The sequence below is a fragment of the Porites lutea genome, chromosome 1 (assembly GCF_958299795.1).
Source record: "Porites lutea chromosome 1, jaPorLute2.1, whole genome shotgun sequence".
In the NCBI taxonomy this organism is placed as follows: Eukaryota; Metazoa; Cnidaria; class Anthozoa; order Scleractinia; family Poritidae; genus Porites; species Porites lutea.
Window position 1 is genome coordinate 11,626,094 of NC_133201.1, and position 11,014 is coordinate 11,637,107.

The window sequence follows — 11,014 nt, forward strand, 5'->3', positions numbered from 1 at the left end:
GCAGTTACGCGTTTGCAGTTTCGCGTTGCCGAGATTTCACACTTTAGCAAGGCGTTCAGTTCAGTTCAGTTCAGTTCATTTTTATTTAGGCAAAATATAATACAATACAAGAATACATATAGGAATTGTAAGATTGCAAGGGAGCCCAGAAGAAACCAGAAGGCTTTATGAAGCCTGGGCTCCCCAGTCTCAAAGAAATAAACAAAATAAAATGAAATTCGCGGAGTGATACGTTAAAAATAGGAACTAAACAGAGACTGAGTTAAGATATGAATTCAGTAACAAGATAGAAAAAAAAATTAACACAGGATTGGAACAGAATACTTTCCTTTGTTAGTACGGCAGAAACGAATATAACATTGATTTGAACTACGCGTTCATTGTTTAGGGCCATGTTGTTTTCATCAAGTCGAAGTGCATCACTTTAATCGCCCAAAACTCAGCAATAATTCATTGATTCGAGATCAAAAATCCAACAAACACATCGCAAACGGATATAAAAAGCTAGTTCATACCTTTAAACGCGAGGCTGTACAATTTTTTGTGGCAAAAAACCTTGCCGTAAATCACTTACCGCTGGAAGCCTCTCCTGCGGTTCAAACGTGAACTGCAAACTGCAAACGTGACCGCAAGGCCGTGGTCACGTGACATTTTGCGGTTTGTTACGTCTTTTCTCGTCTCACGTCTTGTTAGCGGTTATTACCCTGTTCTTACAGACGCTTGCATTCTACCACGTTAATGATGTAAAAATACATACATCTGAACAGCAGCTGAAAGATCTAAGATCACATTTTTAAAAATCGGCCTTTGGACCCTCCTTGTGGATCCAAATTCATATTGATATCAATTTTTTTATAATTTCGTTTTTGCGACTCTAGTGCGGCGCTCATTTGATACATCAGCCTACCGCGGACAATGTTGTTCAGCCACTCAGAGAGGATCTTATTGCTTTTATATGTCTGCATACCGAGATGCTATGACAAAGAATATAAAGACTCACATACTTCACAAATCTTATGAAAAAAAAAACAAAAACAAAAAACGAGCGAGATTGCATGCGAGTAAACAAAGATCTGGTACAAATTTCCCTAAAATAGTCAAATGTAAATCCCCTAGTCGTTCAAAGCTTAACAACTTGACAGGCTAACGGTTTTATTCAGTGGTGGTATAAACAGGTTACAACCGAACACTGTCTGGCTACCCAGTCACTTCACTCACTGTCCATGACGGAATTGATAGTGTACAGCATTACCAGCATAGCACTAGCACTGTACATAGGCAATCAGATTTGTGATCGAAGGCCGGTAGATTCATACATCTTAAAATTTATACTAATATCAAATTCCTAAAGGTTTCCGGACACTAATTAATTCAATGTACATTTCACAGCTGATTTCATTTTTTTTAAGGGCAAATAACAATTTACTTGATAAGAATTTATAAGTACGAGACTTATTGTGCCGTAGACGTGATTAGCGGGTTGTTGATTTTACTTCTTTGAACTCCAGTCCATTTTTTTTAATTTTTTCTTCAAGGACTACCGTGTACCATCGTCCCATATATATAGTTTAAAGGTGAATGTGTGAAGGACCTTCTAGCTACACCCGTCACTAGACAGGAGAAACATTGTTCTCGTTAATGTTATCTGTAAAACAAAAATGTTCGTTAAAACGCGATTGAAGTATGTCGAATAGCCTCTTCCAGACGTTCAGACTGTGGAGGTGACCCTCCGAGTGATGCCAGTAAGAAAAGGGCGAGGGGGTGGGGTAGGGAGTAATGCGTATTTTTCCCGACCCACTCTACTAATAAGAATGCCAACTACTGGGAGTCGAACAAAGGACGGGCCGGCCGAGACTATTAATACGAAGGTCAGTGGAAAAGTAAACTTAATCTTCTATAAGCTTAGCCTATTTCCGATTTTTCTTGTTGATCACGCAAAAAAAAAAAAAAACAGAAAAATTGTCATTTGTAGGATCATGAAGAATTTTTTTATCTATCACAGCGGCCAGCAGTGTCACGCAATGCGAATTCAGCATCAATATGAAAATTTAAGTAGAATCCTTGAATTCTGAATCGCTTTGTGCCACAAGTTTTATTTCATAACTAGACAAAATAGCTCTTAATCTTTAACTAAAACATGTTTTAGGTCTAGTTTAGGTGCCACTTTTCAGAATTTTGTCATGTTTTTGAGGCATTTATTCGTGCTTCTTGCTTTCTTAATTGGGTTAGTGAGCTAAAGACGACCAGTTTTTGCTAAACAGAGAAAGATAATGCCTAAATGGTATTGGAATAGTAAGAAGAAGTAATATGCTTCCAAATGAGTGCGAACAGTCTAGGGTTTGATGACCCGAAGTACTTTTAAACGACCGTTAAAAAACCTGTAAAACAGCATCTAAAATTTGCATATTTTAGCCGCTAAAGGTCGTCCAGCAATGAAATACTGGGAATGGCAATAAAATAAACAATTTCCTCATTCTAACTGCAGTTTCGTTATTAGAATAGATAGTAGTGTTAATGATGAAAATATAAGGCAAAAGTTTTTTCGAGTTCAAAATCGAGTGGAACGCTTTTAGGTAGACTGCCTCTTAAGTCCTTATTTTAGTTTGTTAGAGAAACAGAGGATTGTCTTCAAAACTTTTTTGATATGTCTATGTGAAATATTTCATATTCAAGATTGCTGGCAATAACAAGCATATTCAAGTTGCTTTGAGATTTACAAAAAAATTTAAAACGAAGGATACGCAGCGTTTCCGGGAGAAATTTAAAGCTCAAAAACACGATGAGATTACTTTTATTCAGGGTTTTATTGTACCTGGAAATGATAATAGCTGCGATAATTATGAACTAAGGTAAAAGAAAGTACTGGAAACCATCCAAAGGGGTTAGGGCTCGGGCTAGGCAATTATTATTACTCTTCAAAATTTATAGCAAGATACAAGACTATGTCACGTGATATAATATAAGTCGTGCTCCAGGAATCGTGAATCATGGCGAGGATCACAATCCTGTTTAATTTCACCTCCTTCAGTTAAGTATTCCTCAAGACCTTCGCTGCCTTCTCATTATTTCGAATGATATATCTATATTTTTTTCTATCTTTTTTTTTTTTACATATTTTAATATTATTATGCACAATGGAAGGGATTAATTACCTAATCAGTTCTATTTCCATTCGTTATAGAATGTCCATAGTCTTGCAAAATTTCTTCCATGATTATGGTATCTTCAGTATTTTCAGCAGAATATGTTTTGCCAATTGGGCTGTCTTTCTCTGCTCCTTTCCTTGCTATGTTGTACCAACGTCTCTTGAGGTGAAATGTCACCAACAGTATAAAGACTGCAGAAACGAACAGTATTCCTGCCAAAACGATTGCCAGGATCATCGGAACGGTGAAAAATTGCGCTTGTCGCTCTGAAAAGTGAACAACAGTGAGTTTCTACCCTTTGAAACCGGGAGTGCATGTCATGGGCACCTGTTTGAAACCCGATAGATGCGCGAGGAACGGGTAGGGGCGAAAATTAGGAAGCTTAAGCAACTACGACTACGACGACGATGATAACGACAACGTCAAAAAAACAATTGGTCTTATTAGCAAAACAACTGCTCTGCAAGTTTATCACGCTTTTTAGTACGTTTCTTTGATGTCCACTGTACGACTACGACGTGAAACCTCCCTCCTTTCTCTGTTTGAACATGGATAAAGCCCTTAACAATTCAACTCCAGGAAAATTCGTCTACATTTGACGAATTGAGCGATTCCAAAATGACTCGATAAAGTTTAAAAGGAAGAAAATTCATTTTTTAGTGACGTTTTCAACGCCGTCGTCGTCGTTGTTTCTTAAGCTCCCTAATAAATAATGACGACGACGAAGGCGGACACGATGATGACGAACACGATGACGACGAAGGTGATGATGATGATGATGATGATGATGGTGATGATGATGAATGGAAAGGACTAAGAAGAAGAAAACGGTGAAAATGATCATGACTATGATGATGTCAAAGAATAAGACAACGAAGACGCCGTCAACGATAATAATAATTATTATGCGTCATTTATTATACCATTAATGCCACCATGTAATTAATTATTATTACAATACTGTTATATTCCCCTTTAAGAACGTAACTGCTAAACTGGAAACTTTAAGATGACTACAGGGAATATCGAATCTTCTACAGGGTGTTTCAAAAGTTCGTAACCGATTGTAAATTGTATTTTGCGTAAGCTTTTAAAGCTTCTTTAGACAAATGTAAACTGATTCAAATAAGAAATTTATCTAAATAACCTTTTATAGCGATTTCAAACTAAAATTTGTAGAAATTTTAATATTTTTGAAGTTTTGCCCCAAATGTGCATAAGCACGAGTTTTTTCCCGCCATATTTTTCCTGCCCATTTTGTACGTTTTCTATTTTTGTTTTTGTTTTTGTTTTAGTTTTTGCCTTTTTCTTTATTTTCTGTACTCTTTCACGAAAAAAGTTAAAAATGTCATTTCAACCTTTAAATCCCCAATTCAATCAGTGCGAAATTAGTTTAATGCAATAGTGTCTGTCATTGCAGTTTTCTTCCACTGCTGCCACTTGTGAAAGGACACCAAAAGAAAAATGGAGGCATCCACAAACGCCGTTACACTTATTGCCATAGCAACGATCGTCAGTGGAGTAAATAAGTCTGCCAAGCCGGTCTTTTCTGAGAAGAGACCAGATGAAAGGGTGAATCAGATCTATTGATGAGGGTTTTGCATTTATTCCAGCCTTAAACAATGTGCAATGCAGTCCAATGATGAGACCTTTATGTTCAAGGGCAAGGACGACTACGCGAGGACGAATGCTAACTTCTCAAGTTTCTTTAGTAAGCGGAGCGAGTTTGTTAGGCTGCGAGCGGCGAAGTCGCGAGAGGTCGACCTCAAAGGACTTTTTTAAAAGTCTATCAAAAAATCTCCGCCTTGTAGTCAACCTCGTCCTTGAATCTAATGAGCAGCACTATAATTTAACCATCCGACGTACATGCAAATTCATACCCCCCACCATGGTACATGGGGGGGGGGTTGGTGCCCCCCCTCTCCCCCCTGGGTTTTTGATATGCTGCAATATTTCGAAATGATTTTGCCTTCATTGGAAAGCCTTTGATCTTCTCTACAAGATGAGGTATATTTCATGGGTGGTGCGCAGCGGGAGGTCTCTGACGTCACCAAACATGGTCGCCAAGATTTTTGAAATTAGGTTCAAACAGTGAGAATTAATAAATGTTTGCGCTTAACATGAAAAATAACACAAATAATTACTTTGCATCATTTTAACCACAAGCTTTACTTTTTTCCTGAAAGAAGTTGAAAATAACATGCATTTTCATTCATAAATGGCTTGACCACCTGATACTTATGACGTCATATCTCATAACCATAGTAACTGGCCATCACTAAACTATCTCAAAATGCGCACGAGGAATAAACGAACAATTACAGAAAACTTCCGGAGCTGATGTTTTATCGTCTAGGAAAAAATGAGAAAAACCTTAGGGGACTTTGTACGTTCGAGGGTTATTACGATGTACAAATACAATCAAGGACCACAGCCTCCCAATGGTCTTACCTTGAGTGGCAGCTTTTGATGCGGCGCTGGTTTGAACTAGCACTGATGCCAATGCAGTCTGAGAATTCCATACATACAGCACAAATTTATAAAGTGTTGATGGCTGCAACTCCGATACAGTCACGTGATTGTCTTTAAGACCCTCTCTTCCAGGCCAATAACGAATGTCACTGCCGCAGGTTTGCATACATTGGTGTTGTATATTGTCTCCCCCATCTTGGCATTTGAAGCACATTATTTCGTAGCGATCATAACTTGAGAACTTGTGCGGATTGTCAACCGTTCGCCATGTGAGAACGGCCGTGGCATCGTCAACAAAAGTTTTATCTAGAATCATTTTGGCTGCAAAAGATTTCATTTATTATGTCCAATAGGAATCTTTATATCTACAGAATTACCACTTCTGATGATTAAAACGAGCAAACAAAAAAGTCTTTGCATTTCTTAAAATCAGGACAAGAAGAATAACGCAGGAACAAGGATGGTACAGTTTTCTGGTGAATGGTCTTCCGGGTGCAGGAGGGTTCGAGTTCTTTTTTTTTTCCACCATTAAATAGCTCGAAATATAATGCTAATGAAGAGATATGCGTATAAATAAACGAACATACGTCCCTCTTCGCCCCCACCCCCCCCCCCCCCTCTCCCAACCAAAAATGAATAAATAAATAAATAAACAAACAAAAAAATAGACAGACTTTCCTATCCTTACCTGAAAGTTTAGTTCCAAACTGAATCTCTACAATTCTATTGGAGTTCGGTCCATATAAGTAACTCACACCATTTTCTGCGGCAACTCTTAAAACGTACGACGTGTTTGGCTGAAGGCCGGTCAAGGTCACGTGAGTCAATTTGTTGTTTTCTTTTTTTGGCCAGTATTGCATTCTGCCATCGCAAGGCTGTCTGTTGTTACAGTTTCCATTTGAATCGCACTGAAAGCAAGTGATGTCATATACCACATCGGATCGTCCTCCGCTATCTGATGGTGGCATCCAAGCCACTACAATTACTGACAGATCTTGAAATATAACTGACAAGTTTCTTGGTGCAGTAGGGGGTGCTACACAGGATTAAACATTGAGAGAATAATTAACATAAAAACAGTTAATGTTTTATGCATCTGTCCGTTTTAAAATCTCTTTGAGGTAATCCGTCCTCGTTGCCTCTTCCCATTATATTTATATTTTTTAATACCATTAACTTTATTTATTTATTTATTTATTTATTTATTTATTCATTTATTTAAATTACCAGCAAAATAAGTTACCTTGGGTTGACGAAATTTACAAGATATTCACTTTTTTAAACAAGCAGTATTTCTATAAGACTAAATACAATTAATATTGTCAGCATAAATTATAACTGACTTTAAAGACATGGGCAAATAACACAAACTAGTAGATATTTAAGCTCGAAACTTTTTCTCTTTTTTTTTTTTTTGTTTATCGTTATTATCATTCATCGTCGTCATCACTATTAATTTTTTATCAAGTTCGTCATCACGTGATCTACGCGTCAATACAAAGCAAAGCATGGTGACATCACAGCTGTGTTTTGCAAGAACACTTACCGGCCGAATCAGGGCACGGGTATTATCTTTTAAATTATTCTAACATTGATCTCAAAAAAAAAAAAAAACAAAACTATTCACCCCTTGCTATCTACGCATGACGTGAGCCTACGTAACATGAAGTATCCGAGTAACTAAAAGTCTTTTAGTATGACGCCAGTGTCCCAAACTGAAAGTTACAGCATACCTGTGCATTTGCCATCCTTGTTATCTTTTGGTCCTCTGTAATAACCTGAGTTACAGACACAATTCTGTTTGGAATGGTCAGAATTGCTGTTCTCTGGACACGCAGCGCACACCGAATTACTAAGCACTTGCTTGTAAGTACCGGGAGGGCAAGCTATAAGAAATACATATAGCGACGTCAGGTAGACAAAGAACCTCTTAGTGGATATGCTACCTCCAAATCATTATTTATTTATTTATTTATTTATTTAACAATTAATGAATGAGGCTGCGTATCATATGAAGAATTATGGAGATCGAGGAGGGTGTTATCCGTCAAGGCCGTAGGCCGAGGCGCATAACACCCTCCGAGATCTTCATAATTCTTCATATGATACGAAAGCCGAATTCAAACAGCATTTAAGAACCCGTATTTAAGTTACAAACAAAAGCAGGAGACATCCCAAAGAGTCTCTTGAAATGGAACTCCAATACCCAATATACAGGGTACGTATTTGAATTTGCCGCTAAAGGTGCCAACATAGCACTTAATGTTTACTGAAAAAACACATTACTACAAGGAGTTCTTTGAAAAACATCAATGCGTATTGAAAAAAAAAATGTAAATGTTCAAATCTTAAATTTCAGTCTTTGTCACTCCCGCTCTACTGATCGCAAAATTGACGTTATTCACTAATTTACTAACATGTTTTGCCTTCCAGCAGCTGTTTCAGCTTGTGAACTAGACAATATATCTCTAGAACTCCATACAAGTTTCCTTGTTTCTTATCTGTTTGAGTGTTAAAGCGTGGTAGGGCGACTATGTTAATTAGAGCAATCAGTCCTTAAACCCTGGGGCATTCTCCATGTTCTTTAGATACAATTCAAGTAGACTTACCTTGGCAACCCTGAGAAGTAATTTGATAGCCAGGTTTACAGAAACACTTCGCTTCATTCTCAGGTTTTCTCCAGCTTCCGTTGCTAAGACATTCTATATACAACGATGTTGAATTGCGCAGACTCGCTGAGTTCACCCCACAGTTTCCATACACCTTTAGAGCACCACCAAGAGGAGGAGAAGGGGTTCGGCTATAACTTGCCCCTCCAATTATCTGGGCGGGGCATACGTTATAAGAGACTCGAACTTTACCAAGAGCAATACAGCCACCAGTATCCTGAAATCCCAAATAAATCCCCCTGGTCTGGACACTAAATTGCGCCGTTGCGTTGTTATAGATTCTGGCTTGACCTGATGACCAAACATTCAGTGCTCTAATTTGAGAAGCTAGAGAGAAGTGTCCTGCAAGAATAGTTGACTTTTGCACTCCAGATGGGACTATGCTGTCTGTCTGGTAATAATGTAAGTTGAAGGACTGTTTACAGAAAGGTAATGATTGCAGATCGCATTCCCTTGCAGTAAATTCCACATAAACTGTCACAGATATAGCGCCTTGTAGGTCGATAAAGTTTGATATCAACCAGCTGTTCGTACTTTTTGTTGCGGTTTCTTGGAGATCACAAACCAAATACTCGCCTGTCTGCGAACTACGACTCCACTTAAACAAACAAAGTAAAATAAATAAGTTAATAATAAATAAAACGTTTTTTCTTTCAAACGAAATAATATTTCGTATAATATGTATATATTATATACATTTGGTATATTTCATACGTAGTTTATGTTGCTTTTCCTTCTTGTCTTCGCTGCGAGGATCGATTTGTTTTTTTTTTTCCTCTATTTTTCTCATCACGAGGAGCACGAGGACATGCCTCTGTCGTGGTAAATGATTTTTTTTTTTCGGATTTTCCGTTTTTTTTTTGGTAGTGAAGAATCCATATGATCTGGGATCACAAATCCGTTTTTGGATTCTCCCAAAAAAACGTACCGATAATTATTTCGAAGTTGCCGCGCTTATTAGGGCACTTATTTGCAATTTTTGGTCCCAAATGCTGCGGTTATTCAAAGAAATAAATAAATAGTTTATTTATCGAATAGTAAACTCCTTAGAAATGTAAAATTATAAGAATTTAAAACTGAAACCGATAATCAATTTAAGTAAGCAGACATTACATTCGTACAAAAGGCATGACAGAGTTAGGCGGTTTAACGTAGTCTACGTTATGTCATGTAACCTGTGGCTAAAGTTAAGGCGCCACCAACATATATAGGTTCAGTTAGAATGTCATCTATGTACGCCATCTGTTGCGTACCATTTTTTTTTCGAAAGACCGCTTGTCAAAAATACTTTTTTGAAATCCTTTCCCCCAAAAAACCGCTAAGGTTGTGAATCTCAAAAACCCAGATTTGTATTTGATCCGAAGAACCCACCCTGGGGGTGGATTTTATTGGTTCTTGGTCCGTTTTTAGATTTGCCCCCCCAAAATGAAAAATCCCTTTTTGGTTTCGAAAATCCGGATTTGGGTTTTCCCATAAAAAGCACCCATAATCGCATTCATCAAACGACGTTGATTCTGTTACTTTAGGGACTGGTCAAAAAGTGTAGGGAGGTGGGGGGAGGAGGGGGGGGAGGGGTGGGCCGGAGCAGAGAGTGGGTGGGTCATGAGGTTTTGAGCCTTGTGCAAGGGGTGGGTCGTGCAATTTTCGGCTACCCTTAGGGGGTGGGTCACCCTATTTTATTACATAGATAGGCACTAACTACTAATGAGACAGTTGACTACACTTGTTATATAAAACACAGCCAGCTGTAATTACTGCTAAAATACTCACAAACCTGTTGTGCGAGAAAATACAAAGGTTGGCAGGCCGCACATCTATACGGGCGTGGAACCCTCTGCTAACCTTTTTTTTTTTTTTTGGCTCTAACGAGCATGTCCTTTAATGATTTTCCTTTTTTGTAAGGAAATGATTGGTGGTTCTTTAAAAATTTATTAAAGTTATAGTTGGTTTTGTATATGATTCCATTTTTTCATTCAAGCTTCCTTTATAGTAGACGCTGAGGGCTGGTATTGTGTCACGAATGGCAATATTTCCTTTTCCTCCTTGTTGTTTTGTTTTAGGAGTTTAAACTCCCTTTTGTGAATTTTATTTCTGATAGTAGGTTTTCTATCAAAGATTGTGGATAGCCTCCGTCCATCAAGCGTTTTTTTTGTTGTTGTTTAATTTGAATTATTTTCCTCAAAGGTTGTTTCTGAGGAGTTTTTTCGTAGGATTCTTTGACAAGGCTTCTCCTTTGACAAGTCCTTTTTTAACATTTGGAGGGTGACACGAGGTGAAATGTGTGTGCAAGAAGGTTTCCGTTTGTTTAAATGTATCTTTGCATCAAGGATAGATTTTTCCTTGAATCTTTTGCCTTTGTATACAACCGTGTCTAAAAACGCAGTCTCAGTGTCAAATGTTTCGGCCGTGAATTCAGTAGTTGGGTGATGTAAGTTTGCCTGTTCAATGAAGGCTTCGATGTCTGGTTTACTCATGTCCCATAGGGAAAAGATATCGTGTATGTAGCATTTCCAAACTGTTGTTCTAAAGACAGTTTTGCTTAGAGTTGTTTTTTCAATATATGTCATGAGAATATTGGCCAAGGAATCAAAACTGCTGTTTTGTGCCCGTTGCAGTTCCATGGTTTTGTAGGCAGTGCTTTCCATTGAAGTGGAAGAAATTTTCTTTGAGGATTAATCTAAGCATCTCCGGCAAGTAATGTGTAGGAATGGGTTGTCTTTGTAGAAA

The 11,014-nt window shown here is 37.9% G+C and overlaps 1 protein-coding gene across 1 annotated transcript in view; it reads right to left on the reverse strand.

Moving 5' to 3' along the window:
- Nucleotides 1-2,699: 2,699 nt before the first annotated feature.
- The window catches only part of LOC140935268 (ephrin type-A receptor 10-like), a 14,255-nt gene continuing 5,940 nt past the window's right edge, over nt 2,700-11,014 (reverse strand). Inside the window, exons 3-7 of the mRNA XM_073384818.1 lie at nt 8,228-8,885; nt 7,352-7,504; nt 6,307-6,654; nt 5,598-5,939; nt 2,700-3,412 (exon numbers count right to left, since the gene is read on the reverse strand). Coding sequence (XP_073240919.1) covers nt 3,153-3,412; nt 5,598-5,939; nt 6,307-6,654; nt 7,352-7,504; nt 8,228-8,885 — 1,761 coding nt within the window. The 3' untranslated portion in view covers nt 2,700-3,152. The remainder of the gene's footprint in view (nt 3,413-5,597; nt 5,940-6,306; nt 6,655-7,351; nt 7,505-8,227; nt 8,886-11,014) is intronic.